The 25,630-nt window shown below is 42.9% G+C and overlaps 1 protein-coding gene across 1 annotated transcript; it reads left to right on the top strand.

Moving 5' to 3' along the window:
• The first annotated feature begins 1,275 nt into the window (after positions 1–1,275).
• Positions 1,276–23,098, top strand: NELFCD (negative elongation factor complex member C/D). The gene is made up of 15 exons (XM_030211946.1): positions 1,276–1,357; positions 3,801–3,913; positions 5,025–5,134; positions 6,862–6,971; positions 7,268–7,375; positions 10,670–10,822; positions 12,298–12,428; positions 14,414–14,579; positions 14,773–14,907; positions 15,390–15,529; positions 16,349–16,463; positions 17,688–17,783; positions 18,875–19,015; positions 21,985–22,114; positions 22,216–23,098. Exons 1-15 carry the CDS (start codon positions 1,346–1,348, stop codon positions 22,248–22,250), a joined length of 1,695 nt encoding a protein of 564 aa, XP_030067806.1. The 5' UTR covers positions 1,276–1,345; the 3' UTR covers positions 22,251–23,098.
• The last annotated feature ends 2,532 nt before the right edge of the window (positions 23,099–25,630 follow it).

Below are 25,630 nucleotides of genomic sequence, written 5' to 3'. Positions count from 1 at the left end.
ATATATACATAACATAGTAATAGTAGATAACTGCAGAAAAAGACCTGCACGGTCCATCCAGTCTGCCCAACAAGATAAATTCATATGCATGTATATACATTCACATACATATGTAAATACACATATAATCTGGAATACAAAAGAGGTGAGGTGAAGTTGTGATTCCATGTGCCCCAATGAATTTTACTTCCATTCTTTTTAACACCAGGTTATAGCAGACTAGCTGTTAAGCCTGTAAAAATGGTCGAGTATTGCAGCCCTCCTCTCTCCCCTGCCTCACCCTGTCCACCGATCCCCCCCCCCCCCATCCTGCGACCCTCCTCTTTCCCTTGGCCTCCTCCCCATGTCCAGCAACCCTCCTCTGTGCCCTGCTGTCACCCCAAGTCCAGCAACCATGGCCTCTCCCCCCATGTTCCTTTCCAGGCAGCAGCGTCATCGTCCGACAATTCGACTCCGTTTCCCTCTCTGTTCCGTCCTCTGATGTCTTGACGCGAGGACGGGACAGAGAGGGAAGTCTGTACTGTGCATTTGCAAATGAGTACGGTCACTTGCCGTTTATATGTTTGATTATAGCAACAGTTAAGATGAACCCATCAGTAAACAGGATATCCTCACTGAAATTTGGTACAATAATTTTTGAAGCTGTTTTAGTGAATTCAGTTTTTATTTCATTATATCTACATGTGGGAACCTTTCAAATAAATTAAAACACTGTCAACTAAGTAAGAAAAAAACAACAAAAAACTTTTGTCCTCTGCCTTTTTACAGATGGATTACACATAGTCAGACTGCTCTTTCTAATCAGGGCTTTTTTTGAGGGGGTACTTGGGGGGTACTGAGTACCGGCACCTTTTCCGGTGCCTGCTAAAATGGACCCAGGGACCCCAAATTTTAATGATAGAGCTCAGGTTCTACACACCAAATCTGCCTTGTCATAGGTACTGTGACTGGTTTCAGGGGACCTGGCTATTGTGGGGTGGGTCCCACAGTGATCACCCACCCCTGAAGGCTGGCCTAGCATTTGAGTAGCGGCACCTCTTTTGCTAGAAAAAAACACACTGTTTCTAATAATCTTTTACTATTGCTTTTTCAATAGCAACACGTTTGCCAAGTTATTGTTTTGGGCGACCCAGTAACTCCACCTACTGCCAGCAAGCCCCGCCCACTAGCTTCAACCCATGTAATTAATGCGCTAGCACTCAATCTAACCTCCTTGGGCAGAACGAAGTCACCTTACGTCAGAAGGGGGAAGCGCCGGAAAAGGAGGAAGTTGCGTCAGAGGGGGAGCGCCGGAAAAGGGAATCTAACTGCAGGGTTGCTAGTTGTTGTGAGCGATCTCAGAGACATGAACTTGAAGGTAGGATGGGATGGGGGATATGCCGAACCAACTGGGAAGAAAGTGGGAGAGATGTCAGCGCGCGGGGAGGGTCCCCTGCACTGGGCATGCACGGTGTTCCGCGCACACATCGGCTGTTACTGCTATTGAGTACAATTATCCTTATGTATTTCCTTGTTGATTCCCGTGATGTTAGTGCACGTGTGTCACATATCTTTTCCTGCTAAAGCTGTTGCACTTCCTGCTTCGCCTGTTGGTTGACTGTGGCTAAAATCGCCAAGCCATTGGCCTATGGTTGCTGTTAACAAATGTGATTCCATTTAATTCAACTGCGGGATGGTGTAAAAACCAGATCTGTGGAAATCCCGGGATCTCCCGGATCTGTTAAGTACTTCCTTAATACTGGAGTGCTTCTTTGAACTTCTGACGTCCGCTAGTACTTACATACAGTGTGCGCGAGTCTCATGTTCGGCAGGAACTGGAGTGAAATGTTATTATGATCGTTAGGAACTGGGAGAGGGGAAGCTAGTGGGGGGTGGGATTTAAGGTGAGAGAGATGGGGAATAAGTTGGACAATGTTAGGAAAGAGCAAGCAGAGAGGAAGACGACGATATGCAGGAGGGTCGATTCAGGAGGGGGAGGGATGTAGGAAAGGACCTAGAAGGTGAAATCATGGGAAGGAGAGAGGACCTGGAGTCTGCTGTATTTCTTATTCGAAGGACTGGATACACCTGGATCCAGCAGTAGGTTTACTTGATATGCCACGTTTCTTACATAGTCAAATGGTTTACAATATAAAAGAAAAAAAACACATAAGAGATCTGAAAAAGAAGCCATTGGACAGCCACACTCATCCCTAGACTAGATTCTCGCCAGAGGGGCGGGATCCAGCTGTATTTATTCTCACCACAAGGGCTGCATATGCCCCTAGATCCATCTGTTTTTCTCACTACAAGGGCTGGATCCAGCAATAAGTCTTGCCAGATGGGCAGGTTCCAGCAATAAGTCTTGCCAGGTGGGCAGGATCCAGCTGGTATCCACCTGGATTCAGCTGTATTTCTAACCACAAGGGCTGCATACACCTGGATTCAGCTATATATCTCACCTAAAGGACTGGATATACCTGGATCCAGCAATACTTCCCTCCAGAAGGGCTTGAGCCTCCTGTATCCTGCAGTACCTTCCACCATGAGGGCTGGAACCACCTGGATCCAGCCATAAGTCTCTCCAGAAGGGTGGGAGCCACCTGGATTGTTAAGTAATTTTTGCCAGCAGGGCTGCATACACCTGGATCCAGCTGCATTTCTCATCAGAAGAGCTACATAAGCCTGGCTCCAACAATATTTCTCAGTTGAAGATCTGGATATACCTGGATCCAGCAGTGCTTCTCTCCAGAAGGGCTGCATCCACCTGGATCCAGCAGTAATTTTCACCATCAGGGCTGGAACCACCTGGATCCAGCAGTATTCCCTTCTAGAAGGGCTGGATAAACCTGGATTCAGCAGCATTTCACTAGAAATCGGCAGTTGGCGTGCTGCACGCTCGCTGCCCAGTTAGCGCATGAGACCTTGCCGCTAAGTCAGTGGGTGGCGTTAATTGTCTTAGGCAAAAAATGGATGCGTGCTGGTTTTCATTTTGCTGCATGTCCATTTTCCAGCACATTAAAAATAAAATCCCCCTTTTTCCAGGCGCACTCAGGAAATGGACCAGCGCGCGTCCAACAGACGTGGCTACACTAGCACAGGCCACTTTTGGGTGTGCCTTAGTAAAAGAGCCCCATAGTTCTAGGCCACTATGAAACCATGGCTGATGATTCTCAGTATCTGCAATCAGAGCTGAAAGATAAGTGACACTGGGATGAGTAGGAGAATCCAAATGAGTATAAAAATCTCCTAAAATAAGAAGATTGGAGTACTTCACTGATTTGTTGCTACTTCTACCAGCAGCAATTCTTGATATGGGAAAATATTTGAGGGCACCTCATTAACAGTGAAAGATGTGGAGAAAATCAGAGCTAAGCCCTGTTTTCCAACTTGCCTGCAGTAGTCATCACCACAACTGCTGGAACCACCTGGATCCAGCAGTATTTCCTTCCAGAAGGGCTGGATTATGCTGGATCCAGCAAAAAGTTTCTCCAGAAGGGCTGTATCTTGCAACTTTAAAATGATGTATTCGAAGGTATGTGTTATCTCATTTTGGAAGGATGGATTCCCTTTTGAGAATCCAATCCCCCCCCCCCCAAAAAAAAAAAAATACAGAGAAACAAACTTGCATTACGTATGATGTGTCAGTATTATTCAACAGCCAAAATTAGTCATCAACATATGATAAATGTAAACCACTTTGGTTGGATATTAGAAAGGCAGTATATCAAATCTGTGACCCTTTACCCTCTCCTGTCAGTGTAGTGTGTACACATCTTTATGCTATAAATTGTCATTGACCTTGAGTTTATTATTAACAGGATGAGGGGTATGGCGAAAGTGAGGATGATGCTGGTGTTCAGCAGGAGTGTTTGCTCAAATTCTCTAGTCGAGACTATATCATGGAACCGGCAATATTTAACACACTGAAAAGGTGAGTGAAAATGGATATCAGTTACTGACAACATGCACCTCTCTAGCGTGTAAAAAGGTGGTTGGAAGTGCTGCTTGTGTTAGTTATTGGGGCTGAAGGAAGACGATGGAGACCTCTTATGACAACTAATGTGGATTTTTAAGTATCCAAACACAGGACAATATAATACAAAGAAAATAATATAAACAGATAACCTTCTATAAGATAAGAGGAAGCAAAAAAACTGTATCCATTAACTCTTCCTTAGACCAGTGTTTCCCAGGTCCGGTCCTGAAGCACCCCTTGCCAGTCAGGTTTTCAGGATATCCATAATGAATATGTATGTAAGAGATTTGCATATAATAGAGGCACTGTATGTAAACAAGTTCATGCATATTCATTGTGGATATCCTGAAAACCTGACTGGCAAGGGGTGCTCCAGGGCTGGACTTGGGAAGCACTGCCTTAGACCACTAAAGTGGGGAGAGCGACTCCAAATACTTAGGAGAATATGAAAAGAAAATTATTAACATAGGAAAAGGCCTAGCCCAATTTCCTCACAAATAAATTCTCAATTAACCATATGATGTTACCCTACTTCTACTAACTTTTTCAGATCAATGAAAGACTTTAGATGTTCTGGTTCAAAGAACATATACTTCCCCTAAATAACAAATAATACATTTGCAAGGATATGTTAGAAGAAACAAAGCACCCAAAGCTTTAGTGTCAGCCCTCATATCCAAGAAATGTCTCCTGTTCTGAGTGTTTTTGGCCACATCAGGGTATAACTACACTCTTTGGCCACAAAAAGGTATTTTAAAGTTCTTTAAAAGAAGAGTCTCATAATCCCATTTAGATCTTGTTCAAACACAAAGGAAATAAGTAGTGTAGCTCTGACCGACACCTCTGAAATCATAAATCCTTTAAATCCTCTTGTTCCTGGCCAGGATCTTCCATTGTTTTCTATTAGGCAGATAGTATATCTTATTAACTGGAGGAATAGAGTTTGAAGAACATTTTAAAAACTAACGTGGATTTTAAAGAATGTACTGTGACATTACTGTGATTTTATAACCTTGTTTTCTCTCTCCTCTGTTGTCACTCTGGGGTTGATGTGTGTTCTACACAGTTATTTCCAGGCAGGAGGCTCACCGGAGAATGTAATCCAGCTCTTATCAGAGAATTACTCTGCGGTGGCCCAGACTGTGAATCTGCTAGCAGAGTGGCTCATCCAGTCAGGTATGCTGACTTCCGTATCACATTATTCCCTTCCTGCGGTCTTTCCCTTTCTTTCTAAGTTTGAAAGCAAGGCGGGATCAGAGATACAAGAGCAGTTCTGCTTATTGATAATTTGTTTGTATAGTGTATCCCTTCACAAACCTCAAAATGAATAAATGATATGTTACACTTATATAGGTTATCGAAATCTTACTTCAACTTCATTTGTTGGTGATTTCTGTCCAGTAAAATATGGTTTCCTAAAAGATTTTTTCCCACTATGAGAAGTTTTGTTTTATGCAGAGCTAGTAGTGAATTAGGTGGCTCACCATCAATGTCTTATGGATAATGAGGGTGGGGTCTGATTAATGAGAAGAAATTCTCTTAATCTGGAAATATAAAGACATTAAGGGGTCCTTTTACTAAGCTGCCAGTTTTTCTGGGAAGTGGGTGTGTTTGGGGGGGGGGGAGAAAGTGGGCGTTTCTATGCTATTTATTGTTAGCCACATTGAACCCGAACTTGGGATAATGCGGGATATAAATGTCATTAAAAAAAAAAAACAGCACATCTATATTACTGTGCGCTGATTAGCTCAGGATTCGCATCTGAACCCTTACCACCTACCAAATAGGTGTAGGTTAAGTGCTCACACACTAATTTTTTTAATGGCCACATGCTAATTGAAAAATTTAGTTCATGACCATTAATTTAAAAAATAGGAAAATCGGCCATTTTGTGGTTGTGGTAAAAATGGTCTTAGCACGCCCTTCTGCAGATCTTTCCCATGCACTAAGGCCACTGTTTACCACAGCTTAGTAAAAGGACCCCTAAATTGTGTAGAACAAGGTTCTAGTGTTGTTCTTGAGTGTGTATGTGGGGGGGGGGGGGAGTATTGTCATTTGCTCTTTGAGTGAACTTTAATGAGTGCCGACTCGGGAAGAGCTGAGGATATGAGCTCTTGTCATGCAGATTTCTCTCGCAGCTGCTTTCTGAGCTGCACTAAGGAAGTCTTTTAAATAGTGCAAGAAAGTGTGGCTATAGGGGGTGGGATGTCTGCTCACTTCACTCTTAACCTCAACCTAATTCGGAGAAGTGTAAAGTAATACTAAAACATTTTGGGTTTTCTCTGTTTCACCAGTTCGATTCTTGCATAGGGAACTTCTGAATTGGGGTGTTAGCCCAACAGTTTCCATCATCTTTTAGGTTTCTGGTGTAATTGGAATGGGGCTCCACTGGGTTGCAGTGCAGTATGTAATATCTGACCCGCTTAGGTTGAACCACAGAAAGGCGGTATGTCTAATGCATTACCCATACCCTTACCATAAACCTTCAGGATTTGTTTCCAGTTTTATGTACCTCTTTCCCCCCCCCCCCCCCCCCCCCCCTCAGCAGTTTGTGGGGGCCACAGATTGCGGCTTCTTTCTGGAACCTGCTGTTAGTGTATTATTAATTACATTTGTAAACTGCTTTGGAGCCTGTTAATGGGGAGAGATGACCTATAAATGTGGCAAATAAAGTGCTTTTCCTCAAAAGCATAAAGCCGTGCGTGCACCCCGAGTTCGGCATCTAAATGTGGTAATTGTACGATATTTAGTAAATGCCACCTCCACAATATCTCCAGCCGTGTGCAGTCAAAGGAGCAGAAGATGAGAATCAGAACCAGGTGTCCCACATACAGTATTTGCTTTCATGCTGTATGGCAGCTAAGGTTTCTCATTTTCCACCTGCAAACTTTGCTTCCTTTCAGGTGTAGAGCCTGTACAAGTCCAGGAAACTGTGGAAAACCACCTGAAGAGTTTATTGATCAAGCATTTTGATCCCCGGAAGGCTGACTCCATTTTTACAGAGGAAGGAGAGGTAAAATTGAGAAAAAGGTTGAGGCCTATGTCCTATCTTTACGTACTTTAGTGTAGGCCAGGGGTTTTCAACCCAGTCATCGGGATACCCACGATGAATATGCATGACATAAATTTGCATGCCCTACCTCCCTTGTATGAAAAGTTCTCATTCATATTCATTGTGGGTATCCTGAAAACCTAACTGGCTAGGAGTATCCTGAGGACTGGGTTGATAATCCCTGGTGTAGGCTCATGAGAAAAATCTTATTGGTTTAATTGTGGATTTTCTTTTGCTCCTGTCCTTGGTCTTGTCAGACTCCAGCTTGGCTTGAACAGATGATTGCACACACCACATGGAGAGATCTCTTTTACAAGCTTGCAGAAGCACATCCCGACTGTCTGATGCTGAACTTCACTGTTAAGGTAGCGTATACAGTGTGGAAGAAAGGATATGTTCTCGGTTTGGTTTTTGTTTTTTCTTCCTTGGCCCCTCTATTCTTTCCTTGAGTTTATGGGTGAGTGATGATTATACTTTCTTCTGTAGAAATATTTACTTTTATATGATTGATTTTTTTTTCTGTCACATATTGAGCTATGTGAAAATGTAAATGCATATAAAATAAAACTTTACAAAAAAAAAGGAAAGGCACAATTGTGAATCGGAAACAGATCCCTTTCCTGTCTACAGGGCTGTAGAAAATGATCTCCCATCGATGTTCACACGTATCGCCTTCACTTTTTCCAGTGCCTGCTGATTTTTCTTCCAGATCTCTTGGGGCCCTGTTTACTAAGCCACGCTAGAAGAGCGCTAGTGTTTTTAACTCGCGCTAAACGCTAGAGATGCCTATAAGAATATATGGTTGTCTCTAGCATTTAGCGTCCTCTAATTTTTAGCGCGTGCTAAAAACATTAGTGCACCTTAGTAAACAGGGCCCTTAATGATTAGACTTCTCTTTGGCACTCCATTCTTAGTTCAGGTCTTGACATGATTGCTCCCAAGATTTTTTTTTTTCTCACCCTAAAACTGCTCGTATTAGTTCTTGGTATATTCCTCCCCCCCCCCCCCAATCTCCATCTACTTAAAAGACAGTATTGCAGAGCTGAATGAATTTGGAAAAAAAACAGGGCCTCCTCAGATCTTTTAAAATGTAGAGAATTTCATCGTACTTTTAACTTTCACCTCAATGAAGCAAAAAAGAATTTTGTTACTAAAAGGTTGCAGAATTTTTCTAATTCTTCTAAAGGTCTTTTTTTCACTCTATCAGCAATTATCTAACTCGAAGAAGGCACATTTCTAGCAATTCTCCCTCAGCTGAATTTCTTTCTCAGTTTTTTGCTGATAAAATTGATTGACTAAAATCCTTATTTGGACACTCTGGTCATCTTTCTATTACATCTATCCCCCCCCCCCCCCCCCCCTCCAGTGATTCCTTATCACCTTCCCTAGCCGGTACTTTCACCTGGACATCTTTCCAAACCCAGTCCATAATTTCTTTGAAGAAGCTTATGACCATCATGAACACTGCTTACAGTTGCTGTGACCCTTTACCTCCCTCTTGGTTGAAACTCCCAGAATTGGTACTTCTCACTCCTCTGTTGTCCATTATTAACCTTAGCCTCTCCAATGGTCAGTTTCCTGATCTCTGGAGACTCACCGTAGTTCATCCTAGTATTAAAAAAAAAAGCATTACTAGATCTCACAATCCCTAATCATTACTGTCCAGTTTCTAATTTGTGTTTCATATTTAAAAGTGCTTGAAAAGACAGTGTTCCATTAATTCTCTTCCTTTTCTGAAAAAAAAACTCCAACTTTGCATCCCTGTCAATCAGGATTTCACCCACACTTCAGTACTGTTATGGCAGCACTTCTCAGTGAAATACATTCGTATCTTGATCAACACAAAATAATTCTAGCAGCCTCTTTATTTATTTGTTGCATTTGTATCCCACATTTTCCCACCTATTTGCATCTTTCACCTGCTTTTGATCTCATCGACTCCTTTTATCAGCTCATTTGACAGCTTTTGGAATTTCTGGTACAGCACATGCCTGATTCACTTCGTTTTTGTCTCACTGTTCTTTTAAGGTATTATCCCATACCTCCCGTTCTGAAATTTGAGATCTAGGTGTGTCCCTGTTATTTAATCTTTTAAGTCCCTTAGCTGCTCTTACATAGTTTGCTGGTATCTCGGCCTATTTTTATGCCGACGATATCCTCCTACTCTAGCCCACCTCTCTTCATGCCCCATCAGTTGCCTCTCTTCAACAGTTTCTTGAGCTAGTGTCCACTTGGCTGTCCGATCACACATTCGTGTTGAATAAATAAAGAAAAAACTCCTTTGCTGGTTTTCAGGGTCTCTTCCAGCACCTTCTTCTCCTGTTAATCTTTTTGGAACATTAGTCACTCCAGTAGCAAATTTTCGGTATTTAGGCATTATTTTCGATTCTACTATTACATATTTGCCTCAAATTTCTTATTTGACTGGTTAGCTTTTTTTTTTTTTCCTTGAACTCCAGGCCATCTGATATTACTTTAATCACGATACCTTTCAAATTCTGATTTTTTTAAATCTTTTTTTTTCAAAACATATCTTGACTATTGTAATATTGTTTATGCTGGTCTCCCGCGATTGACAATAAAAAAAAAAAACAACAACTTCAAACGCTCCAAAATACTGGTATTTGTCTTCTTTATCATGTTCTTCGAAATGACCATATCACTCATCTATTGAAAGCTCACCACTGTCAGTTGAACAGCATATCATTCACAAAGTAACTATGCTCACCTTTAAAGCGCTTCGTCTTGGCACCCCTGATTATTTATTATGTCTCTCAATTCCATACTCCTGTCAGACTTGTCTGCTTGCTCAGTGATCATCACCTGGTTCTTCCTACGTCCCAAGTTTGCTCAATTTGAATCAACTAGACACTCTGCCTTCTGTTTTTCCTTGTTCATTTTATCTGGACCGGGCTTCCCCTCCTTCTCCGTGGCAGTCTCTCTTTTCTTAAAAATTCAAATGTGAATTAAAAACTCTGCTTTTTTTCCTGAAGTGAGGGTATTTGATTAGGGTTCCTAGCCACAGTTAGTATACGTTATCAAATATTTTCTGCCCTTCAGTCTGGCCCACTTTATCTTGTTGTAAGATTGGTTTTACTGTCCTACCAAAAAAATTGTACTTCCTTTTCCAAAGGTCCATCAAGCCCAGCATCCTGTTTCCAACAGTGGCTAATCCAGGTTACAAATACCTGGCAAGATCCCAAAAAAGTACAAAACATTTTATACTGCTTATCCCAGAAATAATGGATTTTCCCCAAGTCCATTTAATAATGGTCTATGGACTTTTCCTTTAGGAAGCCGTCCAAACCTTTTTAAAATTCTGCTAAGCTAACCGCCTTTACCACGTTCTCTTGCAACGAATTCCAGAGTTTAATTACCCTTTGAGGTGCAAGGGAGGCAGAGGCACCAAAATTGCTCTCTGTTTTTTGCCTCCTCTGCTTTGCCATGAAGTAATAGGTAGAGCATGATCATTAGGGGGCTTGTTGCACAGGGTTCATTTCCGGCTCAGGGTGTTCCTGCCTGCCTGTATCTATTCATAAGCTTGAGGATGATTCCTTGGTAATATGTCACTTTATGCAGTCTTAGCTAGTCAGGCTGCTGTCGTGTGATGGCATTTTAACCACACAGCAGCTAGCGTATTGTTTCTGTTTGTGCTGCAGCTGATCTCGGATGCAGGATATCAAGGAGAAATCACCAGTGTATCCACAGCCTGCCAGCAGCTGGAAGTGTTCTCCAGAGTACTGCGTACCTCCTTGGCTACAATTTTAGACGGAGGAGAGGAAAATCTTGAAAAGAATCTTCCGGAGTTTGCGGTATGTGAAGCCTTTTTTGGAGATTCATCAGTTTATGTACTGTATTGTGAGTGATAACATCCCCTTACTAGCCAGCACGGCTCAGAGTCTGGTACTTTTTACACTGATAAATGGAGAATATGAAATGGCCTATGGAATTGTAGATAAAGAGAGTGGAATAATCATGGACCTGTTTGTATAAAACACCTGGCCAAAGCCTTTAGTCTCGGTGGGAATGAAAGTGTCTGAATTTATGTCATTGACCTTGTCAGTGCAGAGCATGATTTCAGATTAGCCAGATGGGAGAATATCACTTATTATTTCCTGCATCTGTCCTTTAGAAGCTGTCATCTGGGGGCAGCAAAATCATCTGCCACCCTGTCCATTCCAGAGGCGGCTGTTTCTGAACTCAAAACCAAAACACAGAAAAACATGCCTCCGCAGATAGTCAAAGACACCAGACACAACGAAAGTGATCAACTCTTGTCAGGTGACACTGGGCTGTTAAAAAGGTTCTTTTTATTCTACAATATCCAAGACTCATATGCAGAGAAGTCTTTTTTTTTTTTTTTTTTTTTATGTTTATAATCAACTGTGGCTTGATAACTTGTTCTACACATGCCATTGCTTGATATAATCCTTATTGGAAGGACACGTACGGTGTTAATCAGTGCTATTTACATCCAGTTTCAGACTCCTAATGCAGGCATAGTGGCTGAAACACAGCCCGTGTCGAGTCTTGGATGTTGTAGAACAAGTGGATTTTTGAATATTTATTAGATGTTTATGTAACTCCACTCCACGATTATATTCTTTTAGTAGAATAAAAAGAACTTTTTTAACACCCCAGTGTTATCTGATGCGAGAACTTTTTTAACACCCCAGTGTTATCTGATGCGAGTTGGTCACATTTGTTGTGTGTTTGTGTTTGGTGTTTCTGAACTCAAAACATATTGCTAGCATACACTATAGGGCTCATTTTTGAATGACAAAAATGTCCAAAAAGTGTCAAAAAGCAGCATTTGGACGTTTTTCCTCTCGAAATGTCCAACTTGGACGTCATATTGAAAATGCCCCTTCCACTCTTAGTAGACAGAGTCCAGCTGGATTATGGCTTCCGTTTCCCCACCGTGCCTCCAGTGTTTGGTTTATTCTGAAGGGCCAGTGTTCCCAAATAGGTTAATTTTGTTCATAGCATGAGAATAGTGAGCTCAGTCTCTCCAATTTGCTGTTAGCGGTGGTCGTCATACTTGCATCACGCCAAAGAGAGCTTCCTTCCAGAAACCACAGTGTGGAGTATTTTATAGGTTTTATCTGTTTTTCCATCGAACCCAGAAATGAGTGATACAAGAATTTGTACTAGGAGATGAGAAGGAAAGATAAATCTACAAGTGGCTTGGTGGCATAGATGACATTGTAATTCTTAAGATCTTTTCTTGTTTGCTGTTTAAATTAATCTGGGAAGTCTAATACTGCCTGTCTGTTCCTAACTGTAGAAAATGGTGTGTCATGGTGAGCACACCTATCTCTTCGCTCAAGCTATGATGTCCATATTGGCTCAGGAGGAGCAGGGGGGATCTGCAGTGCGCAGGATTGCTCAAGAGGTGCAGAGATTCGCCCATGAGAAGTAAGAATGTACATTTTAAGGTTTAACGGTTTTTATTCAGGATCAAAAAAACAAATCAGCATGGAACAACTAACAACAAGGTAAAACAAAAACATTGAGCGATTACATAGCAATAACCATACTTAGCATAATAAGCAAAAACAGCATACAGCAAAAAGCTGGTTAATTTATGATCCCATTTTTTTTGTTTGTTTTGTGAGAAAACTCCCGCACCCTCCTCTCCACTACCCCAGTTCACTTTCAAATTTTAACTATTATAGGCAAGATCACCCCTCTCCCCCCAACCCTACTGAAGGCCATATCTTAAACGTTCACAAAGATGACCCGGCATCTGGGCCATCTATAAAAGGATAACGTCCAATAATCTCAATCCACCCTCCCCTACCCAGGCCGAGAACCCCCAAGCAACCCCTAATGTAACAATACCAACTTAGGAAACACATTGATACTTGTTTAATACTGCACTTCTGGCTTTATGGGAGATAGTTTGTAAATAACAGTTCCAGATAGACATAAAAGCCCTTCTTCCCTTTTGTGGAGAATGCATATTTTAAAATTCAAATATCCTAGCCTGTTGTCGTCTTTGCTTGACACTGGAGTAGATCCATTAATTACAGATAACCTCTGGAACTGTCAGCATGCGATCAAAGTACATGTTCAGTAAGGGCAAAACCACTTTTGCCTAAAGTCTATGAGGCATATTTTCAAAGCACTTTGGAGGCTAAGTTCCATAGGTTTCTATGGAACTTTGGGAGGCTAAGTGCTTTGAAAATGAGCCTCTTTATCTATCTAAATTCCATAGTAGTTGTTGACAAAAAAACATAATAAAAATCCTCCTGGTTTACCCAGCTGTCATCATCCAGTGTCTTTGTAGATCCTCCATTCATCTTCCTTACTTGTCCTTATCTCTTCCTGTATCTGCTCCAAGCATGTTTAAATTCTGCCCCTGTTTTTCTTTACTGCCATCTCTGCTGATGAGTATTTTCTCACCTCTCCTCTGAGCTCCCCTCACCCAAATTAAACGGTATATTATGATGCCTAGTCTTGCTGCTTCTGTGAAAATTTCTGCCGTCTTGTGTGTTGTTAAAGCTTAAATATGTATGATATTTCTTGGATCACTGCAAAGGAACAATGCATGTGATGAAGTCTGTTAGATATATACAGTGGCGTAGGAAGTGGGGGGCGGTGGGGCGGTCCGCCCCGGGTGCACGCCGCTGGGGGGTGTCGGCGCCTCGCTGGTTCCTTGCTCTCTCTGCCCCAGAACAGGTTACTTCCTGTTCCGGGGCAGAGAGAGCAAGGAACCAGCGAGGCGCCGACACCCCCCCAGCGGCGTGCTCTCGGCGGATTGGCCCTCCCACCCGCCCCTCACCGCCTTCCAGGTATGTTCTCGCGGGCGGGGGGGGGGTGTTGTGCTACGGCGGGGGGAGGGTGCGTCTCGCTGCACCCGGGGGGGGGGGGGTGCGCAGCGGCGACCCACCCCGGGTGTCAGCTGCCCTCGCGACACCACTGGATATATATATATATATATATATATAATTTTTTTGTCAGACTTTCTACTGTTTTATGATGCATTAAATAATAACATTTAAAAGCTTAATTATTATTATTAGCATTTGTATAGTGCTACCAGACGCACGCAGCACTGAACACCTGATACAATGAGTCAGTCCCTGCTCAAAAGAGCTTACAATCTAAATAATACAGACAGACGACAGTTACGGGTGAGGGAAGTAATGGGTGAGAAGGGAGGAAGGGACAATTATTCCAGAACAAATGTTTGTTTTTTGAAAGACTCTTATCTGAGGCAAAGTGAGGTGGAAGCTGGATACAGTGAGAGCCATTCATGGCTCACGTTTGCTGCTCTGTCAAGTGGTTGTGGGAAGTCCTGTTACGGTCACAGGTGAAGGGAGAACAGAGCATGATGTAGAAGAACAGGGAAATATGTTTTTAACTATTACACAATGTTCTCTCTTCCCCTTGTGTAGAGGTCATGATGCTAGCCAGATCACACTGGCACTGGGCACTGCAGCTTCATACCCTCGGGCATGCCAAGCACTTGGTGCCATGCTGTCAAAAGGTGCACTGAATCCAGCAGACATCACCGTCTTGTTCAAAATGTTCACAAGCATGGACCCACCCCCTGTTGAACTGGTGAGTGGATTTGTCGCTTCCTTGCGATGTCCAGCTTAATAACCTTAATCTCTGTTGCTTTTCATATGTGAGAGAAGATACAGATCTGCTCGTCAGCTGGGCCGTCAGTTTACTGTGTGCCTGAGTGAGAGCTCTTTATTCATGGGTTTTTCTGGAACTAGGCATTTGATGAAGGATGTTGTTTTCTGTACAGATTCGAGTACCAGCTTTTCTGGATCTTTTTATGCAGTCGTTATTCAAACCTGGAGCTAAAATCAACCAGGACCATAAACACAAATACATCCACATTTTAGCCTATGCAGCCAGTGTGGTGGAGACCTGGAAAAAGGTAAGTTCTCTAAATTGGCCTCCTTGTTTTGTCGGGTATCCTGAACTGAAGGCTGTGAAGAGCTCTGTGCAGATCAGTCTTGACATAAACTGATCAAATCTGAAATCAGGTTCAGTAGCTCACTGTTACCTAGTCAGTTCCATCCAATCATTATTTATTCATTTGAGTATTTATATACTGCTTAGACCTAAGTGGTTTACAGTTTTAATTTTACTGGGTCTGTCCCTAGTGGACTCAGTCTAAAAGTAGTACTTTGTACTAATGTTGTACCTGGGGCAACAGAGAGTTAAGTGACTTGCCCAGAGTCACATGGAGCTGCAGTGGGAATTGAACCCGGTTCCCCAGGATCTCAACCCACTGCCATCGGGCAGCAGTGGGAATCAAACCCAGTCCCCCAGGACCGCAACCCGCTGCACTAACCATTAGGATTTCTGCCGTAATGTCGGACTTCATTCACTGATAACATTTGCCTCTGTTTCAAGAATAAGAGAATCAGTATAAATAAAGACGAACTGAAGTCGACCTCCAAAGCCGTGGAAACTGTTCATAACCTATGTTGCAATGAGAACAAGGGAGCTTCGGAGCTGGTGGCAGAGCTGAGCACACTTTATCAATGCATCAGGTAAGCACGGTACACACCCAGGCTTCATTATATCCCCGAACCATGAGTGCTGGAAAGGCATGTCAACTCTGTTCATATTGCCCGTTTCCTCTCAGCCATTGTTGCTTTCCAAAATCATAGCCAGTATACTGGGCTAAAGTCGGTCTAATCTATGATGGAACATTTCAGGGAAAACACTTTTGAGGTTACTCTTATAACAGTTAAGTGAACAGGAAGGTACTTATGTGACTTATAAAATACTAGTGCAAATCTAGCAGCAAAAGATTGAAGGCGCGGACATTATGCCTGGATTTTATAAAATTTGCATGTAAATTGTGACTCTGCCCTGGCTGCAATCTTAACTCCTCCCCTCAGCACACCCACTATAAAACTGTGCACTGGCTTACACTACAGATACGTTTAGGCATGATCTAATTTTATAAGACAGCGAAGATGACACAAAAATGGGCGGATAACATTAATTATCTCTTGTGTAGGTTTTTTAAAAATTGTTCCACACCCACAGGGGATCCCTTTTGGCTCCCTCCCCCCCCCCCCCCCCCCCCCCCCCACACTGAGTTACTGGACTTTTTTTTTTTTTTTTTTTAAGCAGCCCTGGTAGAATAGTGAAGTGTTCCATTACCCCAGCTCTATAAATAAGTGAAACCCTTAGTAAGTCATGTTAACTTTGATGTGCTCAGAGTTAAATGATAAACTACCCAAGGAATGATGATGTTATTACATCCTGTGCTCTATTATGTTTGTGTGTTCTTTATAAGTCTAGGGTAGCAATATCTGTTTGGTTTGGTATAGATTATCTGCTGTGCTTCTCCATGCCAGGTTCCCTGTGGTGGCCATGGGCGTGCTGAAGTGGGTGGACTGGACGGTATCGGAACCACGCTATTTCCAGCTTCAGACGGATCACACTCCTGTGCACTTGGCGCTACTGGATGAGGTACTGCAGCTGCTCGGGAGAAAGCCCAGAGGCTGGAAACAGCACATGTTAGGTGTCAGAGGGAAATGGGCCTCTCAAGCCAGCCCAGATAAAGCTGCTACAGAATTCTGGGCCGTGCCCATGAGACTAAGGGCTCGGTTCAGTATTCATCTGTAAAAACAAAAATTCTTTGTATCCAAATCTAGAAGCCAAAATAACAGCAGCCAGCTTAAGCAGGGGAGGGAAGGATGGTACTGTACCCATTGTTGTGCTCTGTCTCCTGATAAGCTTTCTCTACTCGGGAGATTAGCATGTAGTTAAGCAGAGCACTGAAGACTCAGAACTCTTGAACCAAAATCTTCTTTAATGCAAATTCAAACAAAAGGAAATAACTTACAGTTAGATGTGCTGGACAAGAGTCTGCCTTGCAGAACTGGGAGTCTGTTCTCTACCAGCTCACCTTGTATACAAGGGGAGCCAGGAGATCTTGGCACCAAGCTGAAAGAGTAGATGCTGTAAATACGTTTAAACTGGGAAAAATGTTACAGTACCTTGAAGTACGCAACAAGGTACAGCAAGTCAGTTTACTAACACACTCTGAAACCCCAATGGAAAGAAAAGGGGCGGGCTACAGCCCAGCATACATAGGGTCAAGAGGCCAGCCAATAGGAAAAGTCCCATAAGGCATAGGGAAATGGGACATGTGCTCAAGAAAAGCCTATTACAGAGCACTGCAGAAATACTTGATTTGTAGTCCAAAGGCACTTCCTGCCTTTCTTAAGGGCACAAGCACTGTAAACTGCTACAGGCAATGCAATCTGATATAAACAATGGCCAACATATACATATAAACAATAGGCAACCTGCCTCCATGCAAATGGGGGCAGAACACTCACGTTTGACTTGGAAAACTATAAACAAGTTGCAAATGGATGGATGTGCTTTCATTTTGAAATGATGTGAAAACACCAATGAAGGAATAGTTGTTTCTTTTTTGTTATTGGTGCTGTTTACAAAACAGCACACACTAAGAACAAAAATAACAACATTGAAAACAATATGAAAAGAAGCAAATCGCCCACCAAGTGACAGACAACAAATAATTTCTGTCCACACCACTGGAAAAGACTTCTGGTAGGAGCACAACATCATGCACTCTCCACTCGTCCCTGTAGAAATTGCCTCAGAACTAAACGTTGCCAAAGAGCGAGTGAGCTGAGTGTGGTTTTAACCATGTCTTTTCAGATCAGCACCTGCCACCAGCTGCTGCATCCTCAGGTTCTGCAACTCCTTGTCAAGCTCTTTGAGACCGAGCACTCCCAGCTGGATGTCATGGAGCAGGTAACAAAATGACATTCTTACCTTAAGATGCTACTGAAACGTTACTGGGCAGCAGGCGGCAGTCAGTATTTCTTTAAATCCTGGCCACCGTCAGCTATATTAAACCTGGATATTCAGTATTGTATTATCACTGAATATACGAGCACAAAGGAGGTACCCAGGTACTGTCGATACTGAACGGTGGTACCTGGTTAATTTTTTTTTCTGTCCTGAGTTAATCGGATAGTTTTACAGGCATCATCACTGAATATCAGAGGTGCCGGGTAACTCCCAGCTCTGCCCTGACACTGCTCAGATAGCACTACAGTGGTCACAGCTGATACTCTGCTGCAACTCTCTGCCTGGACTGGGCTGTGCTAGTTAACTGGGTAGGAGCCTTTCCTATCTGGTCAATTAGGCCCCAAATATCAACCCCAACATTTCTGAAGTACCTTTCATCCATACAAGGTCCCAGCATATTCTGCGATTTTTAATTGTGTTTTACACTGCCCTTCTGGAGTTTAGAGCATTCCTAATTTAACTGGCAATTTCCCATGGTAAGATACTACTACTACTAATCATTTCTATAGTGGTACTAGATGTTTGCAGCACTGTACACATTATATACAGGTACTTTCTCTGTCCCTAGAGGGCTTTTTGTACCTGGGGCAATGGAGGGTTTAAGTAACTTGCCCAAGGTCACAAGGAGCTGCAGTAGGAATCGAATCCAGGTTGCCAGGATCAAAGTCCGCTGCACTAACTATTAGGCTACTCCTATTGTGACTGTGCCTGTGTGTATGAATCCCATGCGCAGGTTTTAGTCGGCAAATTACACAGGACCCTCCTCTGAGTAACCTACGGCTTTGTATCCTTTCATCGGGAATTTAGTGCAAACTTTGGCTGCAGTGGACGGTGTGTTGTATCACCTTAACGTTTCACAGTCATTGGTGCACCAGGAGTTTTTCATCACATCAGAGAAGCATGTCTCACCCTGTTTTTACCTGTGCCTGCAGGTGATCTTGAGGACATGGCACAGCTGATTAGTCTGTTTGATCCCCTGATGTCTCATTAGCTTTCAAGTTTAACTAAAGGTTCTTGTGTGTGTCTTGAAGCTGGAACTAAAGAAGACTCTGCTGGACAGGATGGTTCATCTACTCAGCAGGGGTTATGTCCTTCCTGTGGTCAGCTACATTCGCAAATGTCTGGAGAAGCTGGACACAGACATTTCTCTCATCCGATACTTTGTTACCGAGGTTAGTAGTGCATTTCACTCTTTTGTTTCCATATACATAAATGAAAGCTGCCTCATGGTAAGCGAGGCCCTTTGTATCTTTTAGTAATGTTCTGGGTCAGTTTTTAGAGCTGTTCACCCGGGTCAATAGATGTTTACCCAAGTAGATGCCCTGACTGAAAACCAGCCCCTCCAGAACGGTGAAAGATATTCGCTGGCTTTGAAAATGTATGTATTTTTAACCAGATTTAAAAAGAGGGACTTGTTCAGGTTTAGGTCAGGGAGGAGAGCAATATATGTATCAGTGGTTCCCAAACCTGGTTCTGGAGGCACCCCAGCCAGTCAGGTTTTCATGCGAGAGATCTTGTGTGCAGGGGAGGCAGTGCATGCAAATCTCTTTCATTAATATTCATGGTGGTTATCCTGAAAACCCGACTGGCTGGGGTGCCTCCAGGACCAGGTTTGGGAACCAGTGGTATATGCATTTAATTTTCAATTGCTTACTTGTTCTATTGATCCTGTTCTTCTGCAAAGTGGCAGTTGTCTCCCTTTGAAAAATTAGCCACGAGGGCTCTGCATATGTTGCACCAGGGTGAGCTCCTGAAAACTGGCCCCTTCATCTTTAATGTGCTCTGGAATACAGTACTACAGCTGGGAGGAAACCTAAAACACAACAAGAGCATGGAGACCAGCTCTGCAGCCCTTGCTCATGGGATGTGCAGATGATTGCACGCCTACACTCGTCTTGCACTTGGTACTAATGGTTGTTAGTAAGACCAATTTTGGTTTATATTGTCCTGTTTCTCAGCTAATACAACAGCATTTGTCTTGAGGTACATTTTATTATATAATGGTTACATTTTAACTCTGGATCCAGCTATGTGTTTAAACAATATTATTATTTTTTTAGTCTTCGAAGTCTGGCTATAGTGTTTAATTCTGTAACCATGAATTTTGTTTGTGTTTCACTCAGTACTTTTACTCCTTTCCGTTAATCGCAAATTAAGACAAATATAATAAGTTAAGTCCCTCTTATATACTGCTATAACTATATTATACATCTTGTATTTTTTAATATTTAAAATGACACACCAGCGGCTGCCATACATAGCTGAAAGTCTTTCCCTTTCTGAAGGGCTCAGTCTAATTTTTGTACCTGAGGTAATGAAGGGTTAAGTGACTTGCCTAACACCACAGTTAAGTATAGATATCCTAAAAAAAAAAAAAATTCAGATTTATCCAGCTTAACTCTGAGTTTAACCAGAACCCCCCCCCCCCCCCCCCCCCCCACCCCACCGCGTTTTAAAATCCTTTCTTCTCTGCTAAATTTTATCTGGGCAAAATGTAGACGAATAAAAAGAGGTAGTTTTGGGTGTGTTTAACTTCAGCCAGTCAGCCTGGGTGGCCAAAGTTACCTAAGTAACCTTGACTGGTCAGATATCTGATTTAAAATTAACCAGACAACTGTGGCTGGTTAACTTGAGCCAGGATATTCATTCCGAATACATCCAGTAAACTTTTCCTGCTTCTGGCCAGTGTACTACTGAGCTCTGTAATATGTGTAATCTTAACGACGCCTCTGTTAGTTCATTTAATCCTCTGACCTTTCAGTGTCCACATTTGTTGTCGTCTTCCTACTTTATTTTAATTTTCATGTAGTCTTAACGTCTTTGGAGTCGATATTCAAAAGCAGTTAACTGGTCAGGAACTGGTCATTTTCTGTAAAACACTTTACAATGCTTGGAGAAAAAGCAGTATATAAAGATAAATAAACCATAACCAAAATTTCCTAGGTATTCAGCAGCACTGAATATCCCCTCTGACCACTCAAGCACTAACCAGCTAGGTTAGGAGCGGTCTTGGGGTAGAGGAAGCGCTTGGTGGACTGAGTCTTGCTGCTGCCTGGTTAGGAGCTTATGTAAGCGGATAAAGTTAGGACAGCTGCCTGCTGAGCTAACCACACACTGATAGGCTAGTACACAGCGTCTGAGTTGCCACATTCACCCAGATATTCAATGCTGGGCCGTGGCTGTGAGCTGCTTAGAAACCTCTTACTGGCATAGCCTGAATATTGACCCTTTTAAGTTTTATTATAAATCACTTTGCTATGGCTAATGAAAAATGGTATAGGAAACTTATCAAACTGAAACTAAAGTTCTGCTCTGAACCCTATTGTGCTGATCCTTGAACTGTAAGTAGATGTCGTACAGGTAACATATAACATAGTAGATGATGGCAGAAAAAGACCTGCATGGTCCATCCAGTCTGCCCAACAAGATAAACTCATATGTGTGTATACCTTACCTTGATTTGTACCTGCCTTTTTCAGGGCACAGACCGTATAAGTCTGCCCAGCAGTATTTCCCGCCTCCCATCACCGGCTCTGGCACAGACCTTATAAGTCTGCCCTCCACTATCCTCGCCTCCCAACTACCAACCTCTCTTCCCCCACCTGCTCCGCCACCCAATTTTGGCTAAGCTTCTGAGGATCCATTCCTACTGCACAAGATTCCTTTATGCACATCCCACGCATTTTTGAATTCCGTTACCGTTTTCATCTTCACCACCTCCCGCGGGAGGGCATTCCAAGCATCCACCACCCTCTCCGTGAAAAAATACTTCCTGACATCTTTTTTTTTCTTTTTCACGGAGAGGGTGGTGGATGCTTGGAATGCCCTCCCGCGGGAGGTGGTGGAGATGAAAACGGTAACGGAATTCAAACATGCCTGGGATGTGCATAAAGGAATCCTGTGCAGTAGGAACTGTGACTTCAAAGAATGGAATGGAATTCAGCAAAATTGAAAACTAAAAAGAAATAAATATATTAAAGAAAAAGTCAAAATGATTAAAAGCAAAGAATGGAGCAGTCAGATTTTGATGTTAGAGTAAGTTAGCGCATGTGCGCTCAGGCCTGCTTTCCAATGCTGCTGTGGTTGTGTCCACTGTGTTTGAGCCAGAACTCAAGCTTCTGTACTGTCTGCCATGTTCCAGGTGTTGGATGTCATTGCTCCTCCCTACACTTCAGACTTTGTGCACCTCTTCCTTCCTATGTTGGAGAATGACAGCATTGCAGGAACCATTAAAACAGAAGGGGAACATGACCCTGTTACAGAGTTCATAGGTAAGATAGGTGTTGTGCTTCAGATCCTAAGAAGATAGTCCCTGTTCACTGACATCTCTTACTGTGAAGCAATACTGACTCATCTCTTGTGTGTTTTGAAGCTCACTGCAAGTCAAACTTCATCATGATGAACTGAAGCAAGGTGGACTGGTTCTGGAGCTGGTATAAGATTATGGAGCAGAGAGCGAGAACCGGCTGTGGTACTGTCTCAGCAGCAGTAAGAAGAATGGACCAAGTGAAGTGGTGCGTCACTGCTCCCAGCCCGTCGCTGACTGTGAGCCTTGTCCAGAACAAGACTTTGAAGGACGTCTTGCTCTTGCTTCTGGGTTGCAGTTTTCAGTTTGTGACAGCCAAGTAGAAAGAAGTTGTAGAATTTAAGTGTGTAGCAGTGAGTGGCAAGGAGTGTTGTGAACAGGTGTCATTTGTAATTGCACATTTACATAGAGAACTGACATTCAGTCTAACTGCATACCAGGGTTGTGTTTCCTGTACACAATACAAATTCCTAGCAGGTAGACAGAAGGTTTGTACATCTTCCAGGTTGAAGAGTCAAACAGTGCTCCTTTACATGAAAATGATGCCTTGTGAGTGTTGGGTCATCTTTCAGACATACATGCATAGTAATATTCATCTTTAAGGAAGTAAAAAGTTTTATTTTTGAAGCAACTCTGACTACTAGAATGCTTCCTTTGCTCAGAGTAGTTTGATGTTTGCAATAAATCTCGCCCCATACTGCAGGAGCCAGTCAGCTGATCCTAGATCAGATTACTTGTGACAATGTCTCTTAGCTGTGGTTGGTGTAGGGGACAAGCATTGTAACAGGTTTGGCAATATTAGTTGTGATGAATGTTATCACACCCATCTGCATTGCTGCATTAGTACACAGCCCTCCCTCAAGCCTATACAGTTATTTTAAAGGAAGTGTTGGCTTTGAATAAAGGGTTGTTTACACAAAATAGTGGAGGAGTGGCCTAGTGGTTAGGGTGGTGGACTTTGTTCCTGAGGAACTGAGTTCAGTTCCCACTTCAGGCACAGTCAGCTCCTTGTGACTCTGGGCAAGTCACTTAACCCTCCATTGCCCCATGTAAGCCGCATTGAGCCTGCCATGAGTGGGAAAGCGCGGGGTACAAATGTAACAAAAATAAAATAGATACTATTGGAGATTCTACATGGAATGTTGCTATTCCATTAGCAACATTCCATGTAGAAGGCTGCGCAGGCTTCTGTTTCTGTGAGTCTGATGTCCTGCACAGAAGCAGAAGCCTGCGTGGCCACATTGGTGATCTGCAAGAGCCGACTTCTACATGGAATGTTGTTAGTGGAATAGCAACATTCCCATGTAGAATCTCAAATCGTAGCAACAGTGGAGTAGCCTAGTGGTTAGGGTGGTGGACTTTGGTCTTGGGGAACTGAGTTCAATTCCCGCTTCAGGCACAGGCAGCTCCTTGTGATTCTGGGCAAGTCACTTAACCCTCCATTGCCCCATGTAAGCCGCATTGAGCCTGCCATGAGTGGGAAAGCGCTGGGTACAAATGTAACAAAAATAAAATAGATACTATTGGAGATTCTACTTGGAATGTTGCTATTCCATTAGCAACATTCCATGTAGAAGGCTGCGCAGGCTTCTGTTTCTGTGAGTCTGACGTGCAGGACGTCGGCCACATTGGTGATCTGCAAGGGCCGCTGCCTTCTACATGGAATGTTGCTAATGGAATAGCAACATTCCATGTAGACTCTCCAATAGTAGCAACAGTGGAGGAGTGGCCTAGTGGTTAGGGTGGTCCTGAGGAACTGAGTTCAATTCCCACTTCAGGCACGGGCAGCTCCTTGTGACTCTGGGCAAGTCACTTAACCCTCCATTGCCCCAGGTACAAATAAGTACCTGTATACAATATGTAAGCCGCATTGAGCCTGCCATGAGTGGGAAAGTGCGGGGTACAAGTGTAATAAAAATAAAAATACTCCTTACACCTTAAACATCTTAAACTTATTTCTTTATTATATTACATGTGCCTGTTACCTCTAAACTGGAGCCCAAGAAGAATATCAGCTGGCTTTAAAAGACCTTAAAGGACTTCAAAAGGTTCTTCAATGAGGAGTGAATGTTTGTGGCTTGTGCCCCTCGTTAGCCTTTCTCACACTGCAGCGTTCTGCAGGGCACACAGGCTCTAACTGCTTTTCAGCACAGCACAGCTACCTGGGCTTACAAAGACGTTTTTGAACTGACAGATCAGCATAAACATTAGCAAGCAATTTAAGATGTGCTTAATAAGGATGCCTGACATAGATTTGGAAGCACTGATTTGAAATGGTTTGATATAAGGAATTGAAATAATTGATGACCTGCTGTTTTGTGTTAGAATGTGTATGTAAAAGCTAAGCGGTGGATCAGATGAGTAGGTGATAAAGAGCACTGTGTTGCTGTGTGTGAATGCGACGCGAGACTGTGAGTTTTTGAGGTAATAAACAGACACATGTAATATAATAAAGAAATAAGTTTAAGATGTAAGGAGTACTTTGTGTAAACGAATCTGGACTGAGTATTCTGGTAATAAAGAGGTAACCTCAGGTAGAAAAGAACTTTGAACAAAGGGTGCCACTTTCAGGAGAATTTCAGGTTTACTGTGTGTGTAGTCAGGTCACAGCACAGTTCAAAGAGCCTCTACTTGCAGTGCCTGCTATCTTAGGATGAGGTTAGGTTAGACTGCTAAAAACGGAAGATATCCAGAAGGACCAGACTGAAGCCACAGATGTTGGAAACCAGAATAATTTATTACGAGCCAACACGGTCCGTGTTTCGGCCGAAAAAGGCTGTCTGAATAGACAGCACTAGCAAGTCTATTCGGACAGCATTAGCGATTGTGAGATCCTTTTGGAGGAATACTAGTATAAGCCAGTCTGAAGACCCCTGAAGAAGGCCTTTTTCGGCCGAAACACGGACCGTGTTGGGTCATAATAAATTACTCTGGTTTCCAACATCTGTGGCTTCAGTCTGGTCCTTCTGGATATCTTCCGCTTGTTTTGTTGTTTTTTTGCTGGAGATTTTGGACTCTCTTTGTTGTTTTTAGGTTAGACTGCTAACATCAATAACCTCTGTACGAGGAGCCCACTTTCAGCCCTACTGTTTATGGAGAAGGCAACAGCTGTGACCGTTTCTAGAAACTGCATGGACAGGAGCCAAGATCCTGTTGTTCAGCTGGATCTTGGCTTTATGTTCTGTGGTAAATAATCCTGTCATCTGTGCCATTTTGTTTACCATATAACCAATTCCTTTATTTGGCTCCATCATAAGTGGCAGTGTTGAACCTAAGTGAACAGCTACTATGTATATAAGGCCAATCTTCAGCTGCTTTGCATGTGAACTAGGAGTAGGCTAAGCATGAGAACAGCAAGTCACTGACAAACCACTTCTGTATCCTGCCAAGAAAAGCACAAGTGGAGCCGCTCATTGTGCAGTCATCAGGAGTCATCGCTGACTCAAGGGTACATCTGGCCGTATAAACCAAGCAGTTTAAG

The sequence above is a fragment of the Microcaecilia unicolor genome, chromosome 8, assembly GCF_901765095.1.
Source record: "Microcaecilia unicolor chromosome 8, aMicUni1.1, whole genome shotgun sequence".
NCBI classification, from domain to species: Eukaryota; Metazoa; Chordata; class Amphibia; order Gymnophiona; family Siphonopidae; genus Microcaecilia; species Microcaecilia unicolor.
This window is presented reverse-complemented; position numbering and strand designations above follow the sequence as displayed.

What these genes read in the sequence shown, in the direction of transcription:
- NELFCD (XM_030211946.1), top strand. An exon ending in TGGTGGAGACCTGGAAAAAG is followed by an intron (nt 14,908 to 15,389) that starts GTAAGTTCTCTA and finishes CTCTGTTTCAAG; the next exon opens with AATAAGAGAATCAGTATAAA. An exon ending in CCCTGTTACAGAGTTCATAG is followed by an intron (nt 22,115 to 22,215) that starts GTAAGATAGGTG and finishes TGTGTTTTGAAG; the next exon opens with CTCACTGCAAGTCAAACTTC.